The sequence below is a fragment of the Rattus rattus genome, chromosome 6 (assembly GCF_011064425.1).
Source record: "Rattus rattus isolate New Zealand chromosome 6, Rrattus_CSIRO_v1, whole genome shotgun sequence".
Lineage (NCBI taxonomy): Eukaryota > Metazoa > Chordata > Mammalia > Rodentia > Muridae > Rattus > Rattus rattus.
In genome coordinates this window covers 11,302,238-11,325,088 of record NC_046159.1, presented here as the reverse complement: position 1 = coordinate 11,325,088, position 22,851 = coordinate 11,302,238, and the positions used below count along the sequence as shown (strand labels likewise).

At 44.0% G+C, this 22,851-nt stretch overlaps 1 protein-coding gene across 1 annotated transcript; it reads left to right on the top strand.

Annotated features, from left to right (window-relative positions):
- The first annotated feature begins 1,041 nt into the window (after positions 1–1,041).
- On the top strand, positions 1,042–16,466 carry Mgst1 (microsomal glutathione S-transferase 1). The gene is made up of 4 exons (XM_032905506.1): positions 1,042–1,130; positions 7,342–7,498; positions 10,385–10,479; positions 15,858–16,466. The coding sequence occupies exons 2-4, from the start codon at positions 7,373–7,375 to the stop codon at positions 16,102–16,104; spliced, it is 468 nt and encodes a 155-aa protein (XP_032761397.1). The 5' UTR covers positions 1,042–1,130; positions 7,342–7,372; the 3' UTR covers positions 16,105–16,466.
- The last annotated feature ends 6,385 nt before the right edge of the window (positions 16,467–22,851 follow it).

The window sequence follows — 22,851 nt, the reverse complement described above, 5'->3', positions numbered from 1 at the left end:
AGAAAGCATCTTCAGGACTGACTAACTTCAGCTTCGGACAGCAAGCTGCTTCTTAATTCCTTTTAGTTTTGGAAGGGATATAAAATCTTGTCTTTTAAATCTTGAAAGTCAAAATCAGAGTGGATCCTGGGGAGCAAATCTTAGTACTTGGGGGGCAGAGAGAGGAATGTTCATAAGTTTGTTTCCAAGTTCTAGCAAGTGCTAAGTAACAACATCCTCTAAAAACAAACACAGAAAACCAAGCCAAGAGGCACACAGACAAAAAATCTGAAAGTTAAGTGGTACATATTGAGGGGAGGGGAGGAGGAGGAGGAGGAGGAGGAGGAGGAGGAGGAGGGGAGGAGGAGGAGGAGGAGGAGATAAAAGACGAAGGAAAATGTAAAAGAAAGGAAGACAGAAAGACAGAAAGAAAGAATGACTCCCAGAGCAATGTGGGGCACAGTGCAAACTGGTAAAGATCTTGAGTGAAGCAATGCAGATGGGAACCTATCACCCTTAGAACTTGCCAGGAAAGCCCTCAGAACTGGTGCTCGGCCGTTACTGTACGGCTGTGTGCAATAGCTTTGATGTTGCCCCAAGGGACCCTGCCCTCTTGCAACACTTTTCTAAGTCACTGTGAAAACCACACAACACAACGTTAATTGTTAATTGCCTAACAGACTCAGAATTTCTCTGGTTTCACTTTGCACCCTGAGGGTAGTTACAGCAATAGAGCTCCTCCCGGGAGATTTAAATTTTCTTAAAGCATTTTTTTTTTTTTTTTTAGGTTTTCCAAATTCAACACTAAGGTGTTTTGTTTCCAGCGACATAAAAATTAGCAACTCCTTCCTTGCTCTCCTTCTCCAGAGCAGGAACAGAACTGCCTAGATCCTTAGAGAAAGACCCTCACCAGCCACAGAGCAGCATCTGGGATTCCTATAGTAGGTGGGTGGCTGCAGTGGCCGAGCGGGTGATTCAGGGGCGGGGCTTGGCAAACTCAGGAGGCGGGGCTTGGCGAGCTCAGGAGGCGGGGTAATTAATAGAAAATTAGCCTGAGAGAGGGTGGTGCCAGCGCGGGTCCTCTTGGTGAAAAGTCCCAGAGGTGGGCAGGCTCGGCAGGACAGCTAGCAGCGCTTCCTCCTGGGATTCAGGTGGGTGCAAGACAAGGGGTTCTGCATGGCCACGGTGCTGCTCCCAGGCTAGGAGTGGGTGTTGGGTGCAAGGGGCCAGTGGGTGGCAGGTGTAAGGCTAGAGAGTGACTGTGTCTGTCTGAAAAGCCTTTGTTCCCTTTAGCTGTTTAAATGTCCTCCCCCGCACCGCCCCATTTTTGTGGCCTGCTCTAAAAGAGAATTATGCCTTTCTGTTCCGGCATTAAATTTTTTCTTTCTGCAACTCTGAGAAGAAACTTGGGAGCACGTGTCTTTTCATGTTTAAGAGATGGTTTTCTTATTTTCAAGCCCAAAGTAGCATTCCCTTTGAAAGGGTCTCTTGATCTTGAGGGGAGGGAAAAAAAACGCATGCAAGTTGTATCAAGATGAGAAGCCACTGAGGTTTCAGCAACTTCTGTCCATTCCTAGGGGGATAAAACCCTACAGTGTCCCTGGTGACTCGGACATGCAGGCCTTTCAGCTTGTTGAAAGGCTGTTTGCTTTTCTAGATTCTCCTTTGGTAGGCAAGAGAAATCTCTAGAAGCCTTTAAAATAGTACTTTTGATGTCGCAGGGCTTAAAGATTGAGGAGTGCATGCTTCGGTGTGACTGTAGTCAGTTAACCAAAAGTGCTGATGGCGCAACCCTTGGGAGGCTGCTTCCGGGAGCCGCCCTCCCCTGTGTCCGCCATAATCTGGCTGCACGGAGAATCTGTGCCTGGGAATCTGATCATGCATATATTTCTTTTTTTTCCCTCTGTTGCATCCTTCTTTTCTGTGATCACAGTAAATGTGTTTGCTGTTTTCAGTCGGTTCAAAATTGAAGAGTCATGGCCTTGTGGCTTCCTGCCCAGACTCTCCGTGTTTCACAATAGTGTGCAGAGAGGGCACGCGGTTTTGAGAAGAAAAGAACTTTGCTTTTCTTGGCCGAGGGCCCATGAGGAGAAAGAGGAGTGTTTCTCAACTGGAGATAGCACCAGGGGAAAAAAATATAGCAACGGGAGTTACAGGAGGAGCTTCCAGGAGATAACAGTGCCCCACAATTCCTGGCATGGAGAGTAGAGAGTTCAGGAATCACAGGCTGAGGACAGGACTCCAGCCTGGTGGGGTCTCCAGTCTCTACTGTGCTTCCTGGGCTTATTCAGACCCTACCCACGCTTCTTTTCTTAAAGTAGAGGGACATCATTTCTGTGGTGGAGTCTATCATCCCAAGCTGGTTCCAGTCAACTGGCGGCATCCCTTTGCTCTCTCCTGAGAGTCATCCTGGGTTCCTAAAGAGAACCCTGGGTGGCAGTGGCAATCCTGGGAGAGGGCCCAGGGCTTAGAGGGTAGACTAGCAGGCCAGGCAACTCGTAGCTACAAACACTTTGGAGAGCAGAGCCCCATTGTTTTAGGCTCTCGGTGAAAGGTTTAGCCATCAGCATCATGAGACTTGACACTTGTCAGCTTTTGCTGTCTTCAGCTTCCGGCAGAGGTCAGGGAAAGGCAAACTGAGCAAGCGGCAGTTGGGAGTACCGTCTACTGCTGCGTCTTCTGCAGTCTCGAGTTCTGGTCCTCTTAGCCCCACAGCGACAGTGGACAGCTCTAGGGTTGATGACGGCGTCTTCCTCAGCGTTGACAAGGGTTAGTGTTCTAACCTCTGGCCTTGGAGTTGGGGTCTGGACAGCGGCTCCTGAGAAGTGTTTCTGAGTTCAGCGTCTGGAGTTTCTGCCTTTGGTTCTTGCTGTCTTTGTCCACCACGCCTACTCCACATCGGCTCTGCCCCAGCAGCCTCTAGCGGCCATTCCACGGCCCTTCCACGGCTATTGTCCTGCTGCCTTGGGACTCAGTGGTCTCCCTTGGCTTACCAGGCAGGCCGCTGTGCTAATGGTGAACAGCTCACGCAGTCAAGAAACCGGGTGTGAAGATGGAGGCTTGTAACCCCAGCACTTGGGAGGCCGGGGTAGGAGTGTAGTGAGTTTGAGGCTAATCCGGCCTCCATCTTAAGACTCCGTCTCAAAAGAACACACACGCACAATACAAACAATAAAAGGTTATTCAAGAGAAGGCTTTTGATGCTGTCATACCAGGAACCAGCACAGAAGGTGCCTCTATATTGGCTTACAAAGTAGTCCAGGAAAGGAATGTTGGCACAGATCACAGTGGGCATTCTTAAATGAAGGGCAGGGCCGTGTTCCCACCCATTGTGGAATAGTCCCCCGTGCAAATGAGAAGCTGCGTTTGCACCAATCGCAGCAGTCCACGTGCAAAGATAAGACTGTGTTCACCAGCCAGGTTCCCGTTGGGCTCCCCTCTCATCTGCGAAGGTTTTGAGGTTTCCAGAATTCACCCGGCTTGTGTGACTAAGCAGCTGCTGCAGCCATGGCTGGGACGAGGCCTTCCGGAGCCAGAGATGTGCGTTGGTAGCAAGCAGCTGTGGTGCTGTGTTGCTTACTTGAGGTGTCCTCAAGTAAAGTCCTCAGACGCAGGTCCCGGGTGATTGACTGATGGTCTTGTGACGCAGGCAACCTGGGAGGTCTACAGCTGCCAGCGGGAATTCAAATCACCCTGTCCACCAACACGTTTGCTCACATACGAGAAAATAAATAAGAGTGGGGACTTACTAAAGTTAATACTGATGTTAATAGTGTTTATCAGGGTTTCAATATGGTTAACAGCCTAATAGCACTCAAGGGAGAGGCGTGTCCCTCACCTGTCTGACAGGGAGGTCTGGTATAACAAGCCTTTTGAAAATCCTTATATGACGTCCTTACTGATTAAAACTCTGCCACGGTGAGAGCATCTTTATCAAGCACTCGCCGGGCACCGGTGGTTATTAAAGTGCCTCACAGTCACTTAATGCACACAGAACAATCCTCTGAGGTAGGATTCTCCAGTATCATTGTTTAGGGTGTGGTGGTGCACCCCTGTAATCTAAACTTCAGAGGTTGCGGCAGGACGATCAGGAGGTCAGGGCCAGCAGGGGTTACATTGGAAAACTTGTTTTACAGGTACGGTAGCTCAGTTAGTTTCTGCCTGGTTGGTGGTCTGTTGAAATCTGCCGGAACCCCAGGCTACTTCCAGAGTCTGTGTGAACTCAGTATCCCTGTGTTCTTTCAGGGTATAGCCAACTTCACACCGTGGGACTGGGCGTGCTGCCAGTCAAGATCAGGATAGCAGAAGGGATGGGTGATTACAGGAAAATTCATCTTTGTAATTATGTGTTTCATGTAATTTATGATCAAAGACCTTGATTCCCTCGATTTACTAATCTGTCCGTCTGTCTGTCTATCTATCTATCTATCTATCTATCTATCTATCTATCTATCTATCTATCTATCTACCTTCCTTCCTTCCTTCCACTTAGGCCCTCCTGGACACTTCCCTAGCAGCAAGCTTTCAGTGAGTTTTTCCTTCACAGAGCCTTGGCATTATTCCGGTTTTGATTAGGTGTACCAGGCTCACGCCAAAGAGAAAAGATCCAGAATTATATTGCTTTCCCTTATGTTGTCAATGCTGCCTATTTCTCAGTTCTTACCATTACTCCCCATGATATGCTTCCCCTATATCTGGGAAGTGGGAAATGTCTGAGAGAGGAGACTCGAAGGCCCATGGCATAGACATGGCCTAGACTTGGTGCTGGCTGGTCTCCCAGACTCACAGGCCTGAGGAGTTAGCCATCATCCCAAACAACCCCACCGTGTCAGCTTCATGTGTATGGTTTGCAGACGCAGAAACCCCTCATTGCCCTTTCGTTCCAACTGCTAATACTCCTGCGTCTTCCCACTGACTGCTCTGGAAGGTTCCTGATTTTTCTCTCCTTCGACACTGATTTCCATCAATGAAAAATCAATCAATCAATCAATCATTCAAACAACAAACAAACAAACACACAAAATGCCAAAACCTTTCTGAACTTCTTGTTCCAGTGTCTAATAAGCTTTGTTCTGGGGGAAAAAATCACAGAGGCTTTTATTTTGAAGGTATTAAAAAGTAGAATTTTCTACTTGATAAACTTCCTGGGCTTTTTTTCTTCTTTTTAGAAAAATTAAAGTCCTTGTTGTATTTCTTCAGATCTATGTTCAGAGGCAAGGACCATAGGGATTCTTTATTAAAGCTAATTAACTTTACAAGAGCTCTGAAGGATAGGGCATTTTACCATGACTTTTATTCCCCCAATACCAGAGCAATAGCAGATATATTAAAAAATACGGAAAGTATTATCTTGCACCGAGATAACACGCTATGCTTTCAAGAGCATGAACTCGTAGACGTGGATCAACCCTCTGTCATACGTGGAATTTAAAAATAATCTAGGGCACAGTGAACCCTTTATTTCGTGAATTTCATCCAAGTATAGATAAAAAAAATGCATCTGGGTTGAAACTATACAGAAGGTTTTCTCCTCACTGATTTCTAAGCAGCTCTCCATAGCAATTTGTGTGGCTTGTAGGTGGCATCCGGTATTACAAATGGTGACAGATGTGTCCTGGTGTCATTTCACACCAAAAACTAATTGGGAAGGAAGGGGTTTGTTTAGCTTACATTTTTGGATCACAATTTGTAACTGAGGGATGTCAGGGTGGGGACTGAAGTAGGAGTTGTAAAGGCACTCCTCTCTCTGTGTGTCTCTTCATCTCTGTGCCTGTCTCTCTGTCTCTCTGTGTCTCTGTCTCTGCATCTCTCTGCCTCTTGGTCTCCCTCTCTCTCTCAGCTTTCTCGTTCAGCCCTGACCTACCTGCTTAAGGATGGTGCTGCCTATAGTGGACTGGGCTCTCCCACACATCAATGAACACTTCCTCATACACACACAGGCCAATCTGGTTGTGGCAATCTCTCAGCTGAAGTTCCCACTTCCTAGTGAATTTAGGTTTTGTGAAGTCCACAATAAAGACTATTGGAAGTTAAATGGGAGATGTGCTTAGGCTATACCATAGAAGAGACTTGAACATCTGTGGGATGTGGTATCCCCAGGAAGCTCCTAAAAGCACAGGACCCCCTGGGATGACCGTGTAGTATTCACTAGACTATATGCAAGGAGCACACGTTTATTGAAGGAGACAATATTCAGAGTTTTTTTTAAGGGACCTTCAGTTTCCTTATCATTAGAATAGGCAAGGCCCCAGCGCATGGTATAACTAGGAAGAAGGAAGAATGTAAGGGGTAGGAGGTATGACCGTTAGGTCAGCCATAAGTAGACATCCAGTTTTTAGTTGAATGAGGACTAAACAGAGTTAAGACGTCGAAAGGCAAACAGAGCAAATCTCCTCAAAGAATCAGCACAAGGTGTTATTAGCACACAGGGAGAAACATTATAGACTTGGGTTTGTGTCTCAGCTCCCATATTTTGTCTGTACGGAGTAGACAACAATATTATGTTTATAAACATTATGTAGGGTCTTACAGTAAAGTCCAAGGTATTGCTGGACACAACAAACTCTTACAAAATTAAATGTTGGAGATGGGTTTTATCATATTGCCCAACAGGACACAGACAACCGTCTGTCTGGGAGCAAATGGGAGATAGATGTACCCTGTGGACTGTGGGTAAATGATGGCTAAACTAAAAGGCTACAGGAAAGAATTTAAAACAGGAATGGACATCGTGGGGAAGCCAAGAGGATTAGATGCTGCTTAAGAAGAATGTGCGAGAAGATGCATGCTTTGGGGAATGGATAAAGGCAGGGGTCAGGGGTCAGAGGGCACTGGAGAAGGTGAGGAGTTCCGATGTTAAGCCTTAGCCTAAATTTCCATCAGTTTTGACTTACCGCATGCTTTCTTCTGAGCACAGTATAGCTTTACCTCCTTCTGTTTACCATTTACTTTACTTGTGTGTGTGCTTGCTTGTTTGTTCACCGTTCGTTTAGTGTGTCTGTGTCTGTGCTCGCTCATACTTCCTGGTGTGTATGAATGTGTTGGACAGCCATCAGGACTTGATTCTCTACTTCCACCGCATGGGTTCTAGGGACTGAACTTGTGTTGCCAGGCTCAGCAGCGAGCACCCTTGCATATTGAGCCATCTCCCCAGCCCCCCAGTTTCCTCTTGACAGCTTTGATGGACGTGAAGACAGAATGTGGCACCATCCTCTCTGTCCTGCCAGGCTGGTCCCCTGTCCCCGGCTCCTCTTTCCACATGCACCATCTCCTCACTGTGGGTTCAAGGGTCTGGTCCTGGGGCGTTTCCAAGTGACCACCAAGTTACCTGGGGTGTTCCTGTCTCCCCCTTCTTGCCTACAGTCATTTAAAGATTGAGACCAAGATTGAAAGCATGGCTGACCTCAAGCATCTCTTGGACAACGAGGTGTTGATGGCCTTTACCTCCTATGCAACGATCATTCTTGCCAAGATGATGTTCCTGAGCTCCGCGACTGCATTCCAGAGGCTAACCAACAAGGTGAGGAGGCTTTGGAGACCACATTGTCTCACTTTGAAGGGCTAAAATTCTGGAAAACAGCCTTGTCTCTTTCCATTTTGATGTGTGTGTGTGTGTGTGTGTGTGTGTGATCTGTCTATTATCTATCTATCTATCTACCATCTATCTATCTATCATCTATCTATCATCTATCTACCTATCTATCATCTGTCTATCTATCATCTATCATCTATCATCTATCTATCATCTATCTATCTATCTATCTATCTATCTATCTATCTATCTATCTATCTATCTATCTACTATCTATATCTTCTATCTATCTATTCTATCTATCTATTCTGTCTATCTATCTGTCTATCTATCTATCTATCTATCTATCTATCTATCTATCTATCATCTATCTATCTATCTATCTATCTATCTATCTATCTATCTATCTATTTATCATCTATCTATCATCTATCTATCTATATATCCATTTATCTGTATCTATCTACCTACCTACCTATCTATCTATTTATTATCTATCTATCTATCTATCTATCTATCTATCTATCTATCTATCTATCTATCAAAGCTCATTCAGTAGCCGAGTGTGCTGTGCTGTGCTGCGCTGTGCTATGCTGTGAACAGAGTCTGAAATGGGTTGACCATGTTTTGCTTGCAGGATGACACCACTGATAGTGGCATTGTTAGTAATCTCTAAAACCTGATCTTGAAGGGAACTGAACGAGAGGGGACAAGTAGCTGCTGAGGCAAATGTGGTCCTCTGTTATTGTGGTCCTCTGCTACAGAGTGTCACAGAAGGGGAGGCTTAGATAACAGACACCTATTCCTCATGGCTCTGCAGGGTGGCAAGCCCAAGTTCAAGCTGCCAGATCTGATGTCTAGTGAGGGATGGATTACTGATCTGCATGGGGCTGCCTCACCTGTGTCCATAGTACCTGAAAGAAAAAGAGGGAAGCAGAGGATTGGCCTTGCTTCTTTCTATAAAGGCACTGATCCGGGTCACGAAGGACCCATCTGCATAACCTGATGCTAGGGCCGTATCCCACTGGGAAATCGGCTTCAGCGTATGCATTTTGTGAGGATAGAAATATCTGTCAATAGCAGTAGCTCACTGAGCCCTGCCTACCAAGGAAGGAGGGGTTGAGGTGAAAACTCACCTTGGGAAACAGGATGTTGCCCAGCGGTAGGGTGTTTGCCTGAGGTGCACAAGGCGCTGACTTCAATTTCTAGTGCATTCCTCCCCAATTTAAATCCGTTTAACCCCCAACTTTGTGTTGTGTTTTCATTGTGTTTTGTTTACTTCTTTATTTGAAGTTCATATGTTGGCCATCCAGTGCGGTCCCTCGTACCATGAGGAACAAGGGCTACCAGACCTGACCTCAGGATCTGACTCTATATCGTGTCTGCCCTCAGCAGTTCTCCTTAACAACTCTATTAGTGACAAATACTTATATATTAAGAAAATATTATAATATTTATGAGTTTTCAAGCTAAATCAAAACTATTTTTTATAGTTCGTACTTTTCTTTGCTATAAATTATTAAATGGTAAAGCCTACTTGAGTATATCTTAAATGCATATTTCAAGTTTCAGGGGATGGGGGAAGTAATTTCAAATAGCATAGTAATTATATGAAGGAACCCATGGACAGAGGCTCCCAGATGTGGTGACCTGATTGTCCACTGGGGAGCATTTCATTTTCTTCTGTGTTACTGTGTTAGTCAACATGACGGTTTGTACGTTCTGAGGAGACAGGGCATTCCCACGTGTCCATGACGTCAGAATGCTCTCTCCACTCCTCACTAATTCCTGCTGCTTGCCTCCTCTGACAGCCTTGGGCAGCAAAGGCATTCCCTGCTGAGAATGAAATACCTGGAATATTGAGACACTTGAAGGAAGGTGTGTCAACAGCCCTGTGTAAAGGATGCCAGGGTAGCTACCGTGTTGATAGTCTGCTGTGGCTGAGGAGTTTGTCTCTTTTCACTTTTACTTCCTTGTTAACTATTTTTTAATTATTTGATTTATCGTGTGTGTGTGTGTGTGTGTGTGTGTGTGTGTGTGTGTGTGCAGGTGATTTTTAGGGATCAGTTCTTTCCTTCTGCTGTGAGTTCTGGAACTTACACTCACTCAGGTGATCAGGTTTGAGCAGCTCTTTTACCACGGAGCCTTCTTACCGCTTCCCCTTCAGGACTTTCATGTCTAACCTTTGCTAAAGGTTTTATTCGTGCTGCTTTGTAAACATTTTCGTGTTGATGAAGATTCAGGTTTAAAGCGTTCTTGTTCTCCCTCTTCCTCCTCTTGTGACTGATTTATTGATCTATAATTTCTTTCCATAAGGTCAACCAGGATATTTGTGTTTCTTTTATTAAAATTCAAATGACTGGGGCTGGAGGTATCACACAGCCGGGAAAATGCTTGCCGTGCAAGCATGAGTCCTATCTTCAGTATTCATATTAGAATAGGAATATTCATATGTTGAAATGACATCATAATCTCACCAATGGGGAGGTGGAGGCTGAGGACCCCTGAGGTTTGATGGCAGACAGGCCAGTCCACTCTGGGAAGCTCTGGGCTACTAAGAGGAGCTGTCTCAAAAACAAGGCTAACAGTATTTCCCAAAGGAAATGAAACTTGAATGCACCCATGTGTATATGCATATGGGATCACATGTACATATACAGACATGCATACACATACACACATGCCAAAATTCAAACTAGTAACTAGGTGGACTCCCCTACTGCTGTGTCACATCCCTCAGGTTTTGGAATCGGGGCTCTCTTTCTCGTTCATTTACGTTGTTACGTTGATGCTTAGTTGAACACAGGGGCTAGAGCTCTATCATCAAGGTTTCTTTTTTTCAATTGTTCTTCTTCTTTCTGGTATTTGGAATAGGTTTTTGCCAACCCGGAAGACTGTGCTGGCTTCGGCAAGGGGGAGAATGCCAAGAAGTTCCTTCGGACTGACGAGAAGGTGGAACGTGTGCGAAGGTAAACCAGCGTCTCCGGAAATCTCTCACTCAAGAACCATGGTCGTGGAGCCCAGATGGGGTATCAGAGTCTTAGAGGAGAAGGGGGGAGTTCAATCATTCTCTGGGGTGGATGTAACGGACTACAGCAACTTAGGCACATGGGGTTCTCCGCGTGGCCTCACAGTCGATCCTGTCAACATTTTGTAGTAATTCTAGACTTCATTGGAGGTCGGTGGCTGTGCTCTGCTTAGACACATACAAACAATGGTGTGCGGGAGGCAGAGTCGGGCAGTAGATCCTTGCTGCTGTTACTTTTCTCTCAAGTTCAGATGGTCAGTTCACATAAAAGGACAACGATCTTTTGTAGAAGGGTTAAAATATGAAAGTTGAAACTTTTCAGAGAAATAGGAAGATCTTTCTTTTGTCCACTTTTAATCTATCCATCCATCCATCCATCCATCCATCCATCTTCTATCTGTCTGTCTATCTATCTATCCATCCATATATCATCTATTTGTCTGTCTATCTATCTATCTATCTATCTATCTATCTATCTATCTATCCTTCCATATATCATCTATTTGTCTATCTATCTATCCATCTATCTATCTATCTATCTATCTATCTATCTATCTATCTATCTATCTATCTATCTATATTCCTTTGTATCTGAATGTCAATTGAAGCTATTACATTTAATATGTTGCAAACCCAGTGAGCACTAAAGAAAGATAAACCAGACACCATCCTCACAGCTCGCAGCACCATTAATATCCTTATTCCCAAAGCACTTGAGATGATAGGTCTGAAAGTATGTCCTTACCCTTTGCCGTAAAGTCACGTAGTGTGCCATTTTTATGCAGACATTCGATGTGGAATTTAAGTAATAGTTGCCTCCCTTTCTAGAACATGTGGGCTGTCAGAGCTACATGCTGTCTCCCTAGTTACCATTTTCTAGAGCTCATATGAGCCGTGGGACAATCCCAGTGGTATTTGAGCCAGCGATGTTACCGAGCTCTAAAGCATCCGGGAAGAGTTGCAGGCACCAAGCAGTCCTGTGATGGAGACTGAGGAAAGCAGATGTAATAGGCACTTGAAGAGATCCCCTCAGTTTGCTGAGTGTGGCAATGAGGTAGAAATTGAGAATTTTCCTTCGCAAATGGGATGTCAGATGAACGCTCTAGATCATGTGAGCACCATTCTTTCATGCGTGTCTGGAAAGTCTGAAAGCCTCTGAGGAGATCTACAGATTCTCTCAAGCCACGAGGTATATGCTCTCCACATGAACGCTGGCCTGTGTTCATACACTCATGCATGCTTCCAAATCCTGCATCGTGTCATGTTGGATGTAAAATCAACTCATCCCCCAATTCTCCCAACAAATCGACTGAAACACCATGAATAGAGACAGAATGGAGTCCATCAAAGCATGAGGGAGATTTCACTGTGCACTATAGACATTTCTCAAGCAAGGATATTTTTCTCTGAAAAGGAAGTGAGTGCCTGATACTTTAAACACTCACTCCCAGCTCTGCAGGTTTTCTGTAGGATACTCAGTCCCCTTAAGCAAGCCAGTCCTGAAAAGAGGCTGTGCCAAAAGCATGCATCAGAAGTAGTTTCAAGACAGTAGAACCAACGTGCAAACTGTGTCAAGTGTTATGACGGGAGAGTCAAGTTTAGAGAGAGGCATTGGGCACTTCGGAGGCATTAAACCATTTAAAGCTCATCTGCTCTTTCTCAGTTTCTCCTGGACAACAGGGAGTTGCACCATTGATGCTAAAGATAATTTTCTACCCATAGCGTTGACTAGGACTAGAAAACATTAACAGCATCATGGTGGCTTTACCAGCAAGATGGAGAGGAACATTCAAGCCTTCTACACAGAAGCTTTAAAAACTGATTTTATTTTGAGAGATCAGATTCTCTTTACTGTTTATCCTGTCTGCTGTTCTGACCCTCTTGTGGGTAGCTCTAGAGGAGAAATCTATAATCTGGTCTGATGTTCTTCTTTTCAGACTACAAGTAAGTGTTACTGACGTTTAATGCCTTAGCTCTGGGTGCCTAGAGGAGCTATAAGGCCAGTGTGCAGCGTGCCCCCTAGTGGTCAGAATCTGAACTTTCGGTGTAGCAATAGGCTACCTTCTACAGAAGGGCCAAGGATCCCATTTTTAGCCACGTATTTTTGAATTGTTGAGAATTGATTGGCTTCATCAAATAAAATACTAATATCACACAAGTGGAAGAATTTTTAAAGGAAAATCCCAGAATCTCCCTTTTCTATTTTTAACGTAGACTTTCCACCTCCTTCTTTCAACAAGCAATTTAAATCCCGTTGCTACCTCCACAGTCAAAAGGCAGGGACTGAGTGAAGCCACTCCTAAAATGGAAGCTGTCCTCGCAGGTACTCAGAAAATTAACACATGTACATGTAGGGCAAAGAGCTCCGAGTATACGTAGTGTCAACACGTCAAGAAATGTCACTCAGTGCCAGTTACCCGAGTTCCAGACAGACACAAACCAGTGGTAATTGGACAAGATTAGACATTGACTTATCGACTTAATCCTATTTCGCTTTATTCTGAGAGGAATTCAGGACCACAGTACCACAAGATAAATGAAACTTGAAAGGTAATCAAGAAGTCAAGGAAACAAAGCGAGTTATTCTAAAGAGCTTGGGTTTGGTTTTAAGGAAACACAAGGACTCTGTAACACAACCATCTTCAGAGGTGGAGAGCACCCTTTCCGCAGAGTGTTCTGTGGAAGCCGAGTGACCAGAGTGTGAAATCTGTCAAGAGACTGAGCTGTGGGTTAGAGGCTCATCCAGATGATGCCCTCTGTGGCCCTTATTACTGAGCAAAGCTGTCGCTGGAAGGGTCTTACACGTTCTTATCTTGGCCCTACCTTCCTTGGGATGTGTTCGAAGACCATCCAAGAAGATATGAGATCCACATACGTGTAGTCATCAGACAATGCATGAAGAGTGATCTGTGCTTGTGATGGGGTGGCGGGATACAGGCATATGTCCCTACGGCCTTTAGAAATCTTTCGTGAAGGAAGAAATGATGAGAAATTACAAGAATTTGAGAGAACTGCCTTGTGAGAATTTAACCACGTCACTGCAGGCTTAGAATCAGAGCCCTGCCTGAGCAGAGGGAGTGTGGTTGGACACCCCTCACACACATCGTAGTTGGTCACGCCTTGATAATTCATTTAAAAACGATCAGAGCAACTCTAGTTCAGGTCAGGAGGGTGCTGAAAACCACGAGAGTCTTAAGTGAGAGAGCGGCCTCCAGAGTGTGTGGGAAGGTCTGCCATTGCGTGGGGTACCACTCATAGGACCTGTGGGGACTCGAACGAGCAGAAAGCAGTCATCCCTGGGAGGGAGGAAGTGCATCATCTACCTGGTAAGAGGGCCCAGGAGCTGCCTGTAAACAGTGCTGACAAAATGAATCTGACAGGTTGGGCAGTCACAACAGAAGAGCTAGGGGAAGAGCAGTGTAATAACAGCCAGGGCCTGCTACGTGCATGCTTCCTGAGTGAGATTCATATGCAGCCTGGAAGTCTGTGGCCACCAGACTTTCTGGAGAGCAGCAAGTTTTATCTGTGAAGACGTCAGGGAGAGTACTAGGATGGGGGATTAAATTGGAGAGAGAAGAGACTTAGGGCCCCATAATTCCAGTCAGTTCTCCGACTCCACTTCTTTCCCTCCATCCCTAATTTCCTCACAGTGAGCCTGACTCTGCTCGGTACCCACTGACTGTGGGCTTGGAAGGGGGTGCTGTAATTGGCTGCAGTGTCTTCCTTTTGTAGCTTCTTCCCCAACTTTAAATCTTTCTCTCCTATTAAAACGTTGGGGAGGGAAACCCTGATATGTGCTGAGGTGGAGGTGAAGGGCTGGGGAGATGGCTTGCTCAGCAAAGTGCTCCTCCTATAAGCACCAGGAGTGGAGCTCATTCCCAAGAAGGCAAATTAGGAGAGCTGGGAGGGGTGGAGCGAGCTCAGGATGCCAGTGTTGGGGAGGCAGACACCTGCAGATCCCTGGGGCTCACCGGCCAGTCAGCCTAACCAACCCTGAGAGTTCCAGTCCAACAAGACACCTTGTCTTAATTAAAAGAAAAAGTGAAGGTTGACGGTCTCCAAAGGGCAACAGCAGAGGTCTCCGTATGCACCAGCATTTTCTGTGCACTCATGAACAGCCTATAAGAAGGACCAAAGCAGGAATCACCCTTGGTTTGCTTCATGAGAGAAGTGGGATGAACATGTCTAGGTTGTCTCTGGGTTTTTGTTTCCTTCTTTATAGCATTATGCTGTCACGTTGTTTTGTCTTGAGCTCCTGGGGAAGGCAGGAAGGAAATATTACCCAGAGGTCACTGTGTATTTCTGTCAAAACAGGGCAGTAACATGACAAACAAAACCTTCCCAATCTGAGATGTGTAGCAATATGGTTGTTGACACTGCCCAATTCTAGGCTGGGGTGTAAATCAATTACTCATTCTGTGCTTAATAAAGGATACTGAATTTAATAATTAGGCACTTCAAACGTTTCAGGTCAACAGTGGATCTACTGTTCATCATATGCTAAGTCAGAAAAGCCTGTGGTTCCACAAGCCAGAGAAAAAAATTCTGACTGAAATAAGTTTTCTCTGTTCTTCTAATGATGGTTCCCAGATAGATTTTTATGGAATCATATTCTTCTTCCACTTCTTTTTCTCCCCCCTCTCTGTCTCTCTGTCTCTGTGTGTCTCTGTCTTTCTCTCATTCCTTCTGTGGTTTGAATATAGAATGCCTGAAATTTCCCCCACATCTAGGAGGATAGTCCTGCGTTTTATCTGGATATGAAAGAGCATGGGACTTGATGCTGGTTTGTGTAAAGAAATTTCTACTCCACCACTCTGAAGTGAAGAAGTAGTTCTGATACAGACCATAAAAAGAAAGGATATTCTTGAATTGCAAAAATGGTATTTGTACTTACAAAAATGATATGTGTTTTTCTGGATAGATGCTATTTTGATATTCTGGAAGCAACAAACTGCCTTTTCAAAATAAAAAAAAAATCAAAATGAAATGCTCTAAATAAAAACCATGTTAGGAAGGAAGCGAGGGCTCTGGGAAGACAATTGGAATTCTTTCTTCATAATCTAAAGAACCATAAGCATTTCTGGGTGTTGGGGATTAGCACCTGAAATCACAGCACTTGTGGGCAGAGTAAGGGGGACTGTAAGTTTGAGGAGAGTCTGGCTACATAGTAAGTTCCAGGCCACCCTCAGCCAACCTTGACTACAACCCAATCCAACGTAACCCAGACATTCATTAAGACTGTATTTTGTTTTGGAAGAGAGGGAAGGCTCCATGCATTCTCACTGATTTTGAAACCCATGACATCATCTTTTCTCACAGAGCCCACCTGAACGACCTTGAAAACATCGTTCCCTTTCTTGGTATCGGCCTCCTGTACTCCCTGAGTGGACCAGATCTCTCTACAGCCCTCATGCACTTCAGAATCTTCGTGGGTGCTCGGATCTACCACACCATTGCTTACTTGACTCCCCTTCCTCAGCCAAACAGGGGCTTGGCATTTTTTGTTGGCTACGGAGTTACTTTGTCAATGGCTTACAGGCTGCTCAGGAGCAGACTGTACTTGTAAAGAGAATTGTGACCGTCACCCTCTGATTGATTTAAAAAATAAAGGATTCTATATTTCCAATGTATTAAAAAAACTTTCTAAGGATTTATGTATGAAAGGAGCAGAGAAGTCAGGAATCAGGGAAAATTCCGTTTGAAGACTACCATCCATAGGCTTTACCCTTTTGTACCTGGGTTAGACATTTAACATGACCGGCCTTAGCTATGCTGTCTAACTCCTAAAGTACTTTGTCCTAAGTCTTGAGTGCCTTATAAATTGTAACATTCCTTCTACATTTCCTGTGGTGCATCTATAAAAGAGTGCTCACACCTGTGTGAAGCCTGGGTTTCATTGGCACCTGAATTAAAAACATGACAAATGAATTTTGTTTGTGCTTTTTCTCCTTGATTGGTGTGTATAAATGTGTGTCTGTGTATGCATGGCGTGTGTGTGCCCGCAGGTATCTGCAGAAGCCCCTGGACCTGAAGTTACAGAAGGTTGGGAACTGACCTCAAGTCCTCCAGAAGAGCAAGCCGTATGTGCTCTTACCTGCTGAGCTGTCTGTCCAGCCCACGTTTGGTTTTATTTTTCAACAACAACAATGACAACAATAGCAACAACAATGCAATCTATGGAAATGTTGAACAACTGAATAGCAAACCTCTCCACACCCTTCATGTTGATTCACTGGCTTTGAAAGTCTTGCCTCCTTCGAGTTGACCATTCTCAGGTTGTGCTTTTGGACCATGGGAATGTAGGTTGTAGACACCGGACTACTTTTCCCTAATCTAGATGTTCCTTCCTTGAAGTAGGCTGCAATATTTAATATCCATTTGTAGATAATTATTAAGAAAAAGGGATATTAAATTTTATATTCCTTGAGGTCTAAAAACTATGTATAACTATAAAACCTACTTAAAAGAAAGATAAACTGCCCAAGATTCCCTAATTCAGTAATAGTGGCATGTAAGTTCAGAACAGTTTCTAACTAAATTTTCAATGCACAGGAGAAGCTGTTTGTAAAAGTAACATTCTCCAGATGTAATTGTTGTCTTAGAGTATTACTGCTAAATAAACCCACCCTTTCTAATTCTTTCTGAATTCTGGCTGGCTGTTTCAACTCAGCCATTCTCAGTCAGTCTCCTTTCCAAGCTGACTGATTCAATCTGGCTTCTTTCACCTTCTCACTAAATTGATTTGCTTGGCCTCAAACTAACTCTGGCACTTCGTTCTAAACTGCCTCCTTCTTATTCTCTGCCTTCAACTGCCTTTGCTGGCCTGCACTGACCTACATGACCTCAGGAATGGACTCACCTTTACATCACTGCTCTTCCTGTGCTGACTCTTGACTCATTCTGTCAAATCTCTCTCTGCTTCGTCACTTTGCTCCTCTATTCAATGCCTCTTTCAAACATGGCTGCTTTCTCTACAAACTCATTTTATCTTAAAAGTATATACTAAGGGTGTGTGTGTGTGTGTGTGTGTGTGTGTGTGTGTGTGTGTCCAGCCAGAGCAATCAAAGATGTGTGGTGTGTCTGCCTTCCAGCCTGATCACGCAGACTTAGGTCTTTGGATGTGATTCCTTGACAGAGCAGCCATGTTGCTGGATTAAAATTCTCTACAGATGTTAAGTTTTGAGAGATTTATTTGTGAAACTGCTTCTATCCGGAAGGACGGAGGATGGAGTGTGTGTGTGAATATTTACTGATCTTGCCTTTCCTGCCTCAAGGAATTCCCATCCAGCCACATGACATCATTTTGTCTACATTTGTGGTTGGTGACTTTAACCTGTGGTGAGAAACTAAGGGACCTTAGTTTACATTAAAATGTAATATATACCTATGAAGGATGTTCATGTTAAAAAGCATTTGGACACTAGAAGGCAGGTCCCTTGAAGAGAATATTTCGACCCTAACCCTTATCTCTCGTTCCTACTACTGTGATGTGCACAGAGGAGACTTCTTGGATCTTGCTGACCAGAAAGCCAGTATCATATCTGTGTTTGGTTGTCATCTGTCAAAGGATAACTGAACAACCTCTATCCCCGTCATTAGAGGAGCCTTTTAAAATTCCGAAGAACTACTAAGAACTACATCCACGATCAACATTCTCTGATTCTATGTCTAGAAGTTTCTCTAGGCGGCAAGCTGAAGAGGAGTTTCTGACTGTCCATGCATTACATGGACGCCCAGAGGACCAGTCGTAGGAGGGTCTTGTTTTGCTTCTGTGAACCATTCATCCAAGGGCTGTACTTTGTAATTTATAATTTAATACGTGTTTTTTTGGGTGTTGCATAGCTATATCACACTGACTTTTAGCCCCTTGCCTTGGGAGTTTCCAACAATCCATTTAGAAAGAGCAACACGAAAATCCTCTGATCATCTCCCCCCTGCATGCCTGAAATGTCAGCCCTGTGGGACATTGATAGGTGTTCCTGCTATGAGGGAAAGCATTACTGCTGCCTGCGTGCCTTTCAGGGTCCTTGATTCACTGTAAATCCCATGTAAACTGTTAGATTTGACAAGGAGGAGTTGTTGAAGGCAGACTACTGGGAAGGGTCGATGTTGGGTTGAATTTGGCACCAATCTCTCATCTGTGACAGCTCAAGTGCAAGATGGTGGATGAGCTATAGGACCCATGAGCCTCCTCAGTCAGCAAATGCAGGCCCCGAGTCACATTTAATTCAGAAAACCCTGACAGCCCTGCATAAAGTGTAAAAATGGAGAGATTGAGACCGTGTGCATGAGTGAGCCATTATTTCCTTTCACTGGACTTTAGGAAAATACAAAACGGGACAATATGGACTCTGGTACGTTACCAAGAGATCAGCATTAGGGACTTCGGGAAGATATTTCTGGCCATATTTATTCCGAGGCCACGTGATTTTAACGATTAAAAGTTAAGAGGAAAATTAATGCAGAGTAAGAAGATGCCTAAAATTCTACATCATTAAGCAAAACTATGCACATCTACATCTGTACACAAACAAGATAAACTGCCTACAATTAAGAAAATGTTGGGCTGGCAAGATGGCTTAGCAGGGCTAGGCACCTACTAGTCACCTACTAGTAAGGCTGATGACCTGAGTTCAAACCCTGAAACTCATGTAGTAGACAGAGAAAATAGACTCCATGTTGTTCTGTGACCACCATATGTGTACACATGTGTCAAACATGGATGTACACACACATATAGTAAATATTAAAACCTCTAAATAAAGAAAGTACTAAGTCCAGGAAATGGTAGCACACATCTTTACTCCCAGCACTTGGGAGGTAGAGATAAGTCGATCTCTGTGAGTTTGGGGCTAGCCTAATTTACAGAGTGAGTTCTAGGATAGGAACTACATAGAAAAACCTTGTCTTGAAAAACTGAAGAACCACCCCACCAAATGTTAAGTACGGAAGTCGTTTGGGATGTGGGTAGAATCCTGGGTGTGTACAGTCATGTCTATGTCCTATAGTTTATGTCAATCATGACCCTGGGACTTTATTGTGCCCAAGATACCGTCAAGGTCTTCAGCTGCTTTGCAAGCCCGATCTCTAACTCTAAACGTATCAGCACATGGCCCACTGGGTTAGTGATTGATGGGATACAACAGAGCTTTCACAAAGACATTTGTGGGGTTGAGAGGCCTTGGAAGAATCAGCTCCTGTGTCTTCTATAAGTTGCTTGTTGTCCAGGAAGTTTGTATGTCTGAGCACACCCACGTTCTGGGAATCAGTGAAAGCCAGAATGAGCTGATCCAGAAAGATCTCAAGGACAACTACTGGAGCCAATTCAGTGATACGCTGAGTCTCCTCCTCCATGACGGGGCTTGGTAAACTCTGGCCTCTGGGCTACATCTCGCTATTGATGGTATTTGCGAATGGTGTGTTCTTTGAGCACAGTTGTGTTTATTTATTTTAGTATTTTCTCTAACTACTTTGTTGCCATAGTGGCAGAATCAAGTAAGCTGCTGTAATGGAAAACTCCAGAGTTCACAAAACAAACATATTTACTACTATCTGATCATTCATTTCACAAGGTGGCCCAGTCATCAGGCTAGGACAGTATCATGACCGTGACAAAGGAACAAGGGAGGAAATGGAATCCTATGGCTACCTTCCAGGAAAACCTCTGTTCATTCTGCCTGGCAACATACCAGCAGACAAAGAAAGCCACATGTCACACCATTGACCTCAGAATCAAAGTGACGAGACTCAAGCTCCCAAGCGAGAGCGGCCTCAGTATCACAAGACACAGGGTAGGTATGCGTGGAGGAATGACTGACAGGGAAAATTGTTCACGCCCACTCTGTGTGGGCTATGATGCCACGATGAAGTTCAATCCAGACATAGAAACAATGTCTAAATTTAAAGCTTCATGCTCTGAAAGCAGCCTTTGGCCTAATGTGTCAGTCGTCTTTTATCCGATTAGCTGTAACCCATGGTAAGCTCGGTATGACAGCAATGGTTACAACGAAGCTTGGAAAATGTGAGCACATGAATTTGGCCTTCTCCCTCCCGTTTACAGCATGCCACCTCAGGAAGACAGATGGGATAAGAACAAATATTTGGATAGCCTTATCGCCTCTATAACCAAGTTGTTTCCCAAACTGTGCCCCCGTCTGTTCTCTTGAAATTATAATCTGCACCCAACCCAGTTCTTCATAAAATTTAATACTTTTTACTGTTGGTGTAGTTAATGTGAGTCAGAGAACACCACTGGCCTAAACATGACTGACCAGGTTGGCGTTCGCTGAAATGATTAATACTAGTCCATGACTTCTGTTAATCAGGGAAGCAAATGCTACATTAATTTTTTTGTGTTATTCAATCTATTAGCTTAATAGCAAATGGGATAGCTTTTCCCCCTTTATAACTTATCCTTTGTAACATTATATTTAGAGGTTGGATCCAAGAATTCATTCTAATGATGTCTTTCTCACCAGCCTACTATAACACCAGGCGAATCCCCTCAATCTCTCTTTATTATTTCACATCTAAAATGGAGACAGTAAAGTGGATGATTGAGAGAATCAATGACTGAAAATTCTATTTGTTCTGGAGGCAGGTGTTCTACTCGTTTCTAGTGATATAGAGTGAACATCAACATGTGGGAGTAATTACAGGGGAAATCTCCTAACCTCATTAATGGGGTCGAAGACGATTGGTGAGCTAAATAGCATTTTGTGAATTTCATGCCTTAGAACAATAATGCTTAAATTAATTTTCCCTGAGTCACTAATGTCATGTCACCAAAACAACATGAACACCCCAAAGCATTAAATTAATATTGAGCTCTCCACATTTTAAGATTTTCTCTAAATATTTTTCTTCAAACGTGAACATACCATCACTTGAGTAGACCAATCACTGATAGGTATTAGTGTCAGGGGTGGAACAAGCAGAATGGCCAGAAGTAAATTCCTTGCTCTAGTCATTATGGGTTTCTAAAATCTCATTCCTGTGAATTAGAGTCCTGAAGGCCAACATCTCAATACACAGACTAGAAGGACATGATTAATTCTCTATGAAACTATCTACTAAGACTCTTCCATGTGATATGTACCTTGTGTACACCATTGAAGAGATGGAATTAGACATGTTTGCAAAGAAATCAAAAGAGTTCATTGAAATAACTGAAATCAAACTATAATTGGATCCTCTGGCAGAGATCAATTTACTATAGCCTGTGGTTAAATCTGCCTTGGCATTCTTTAGTAGAGACCACTGGGTGAAAAGGTGCTTCACTGATGAACATTTATAATCAGTTTAGTGACCCAGGGCATTAACAATGAACCAAGATTAAGGTAGAGTGATATCTGCTGAATTAAAGTTTCAATTTTCTTACTAGTAGACATGAGAGAGAGAGGAGGAAGAGGAGGATGAGGGGAGGAGAGGAGAAAGAGAAGGAGGAGGAGGAGGAGGAGGGAGGAGGAGGAGGAGGAGGAGGAGGAGGAGGAGGAGGAAGAAGAAGAAGAAGAAGAAGAAGAAGAAGAAGAAGAAGAAGAAGAAGAAGAAGAAGAAGAAGAAGAAGAAGAAGAAGAAGAAGAAAAGACAGATTCACTTACTTCTAGACCAGCTGCATCTACATAGTGAGTTTCATAGTAAGCCAGCCATGGCTATACAATGGGTGAGACAGAGTCATGATAAACTAAAAGAGAAAGAAAGAATGCAAGGAGAGGAGGAAGGAAGGATGGAAGGAAGTAAGTAAAAAGGAAGAATGGAGGGGAGAAGGAAGGAGGGAGGACGACATCATTGTAATCATCGCACTTAGAAGCACCCATTGCTGTTGTAACCATTAGTCCTGCTCTTGTTTTCTGGATTCCTTTGTGATGCACTGGCTTCTGTCTTAACTCACAAAGTCTGAAATGTTTACTTGGGCTTTTTACAACACACATCGACCTGTGACCCACACAATTGCCTTAAGTTGTTAATAGGATAACGAGTTCTCTAGTTTATTCGCCACCTACTGACTTGTAAGACTTAATCAAAAGCAATTACAGTAATAGAAAAGACTCTCCCCCTCCAAATAAGAGTGGCTCCAAGTATAGAACCCGAAGCCATTTATTTCATGACTTCACAAAGTTGGCATGTATCTAGGATAAACGAAAGATGGTGGTAATTGAGGGAGAAAAGTGATTTTCATAGTTCCTGTTCCTGAGGAATTCTGCTCTCTCTTTGCCTTACTGTGTTCTTCAGGGAGCTGCAGTCTCTCTTGCTTGACTATCATAGTCTCTGCTCCAAATTTCTCATCCAACCGCGCTTGAAATCTCCTCTCTTC

Excerpts from the sequence above, each read along its gene's own strand:
- Mgst1 (XM_032905506.1), top strand. The coding sequence starts at position 7,373 with ATGGCTGACCTCAAGCATCTCTTGGACAACGAGGTGTTGATGGCCTTT. Across the intron at positions 7,499-10,384 it reads TCCAGAGGCTAACCAACAAG|GTTTTTGCCAACCCGGAAGA; the intron begins GTGAGGAGGCTT and ends TATTTGGAATAG. Across the intron at positions 10,480-15,857 it reads AAGGTGGAACGTGTGCGAAG|AGCCCACCTGAACGACCTTG; the intron begins GTAAACCAGCGT and ends CTTTTCTCACAG.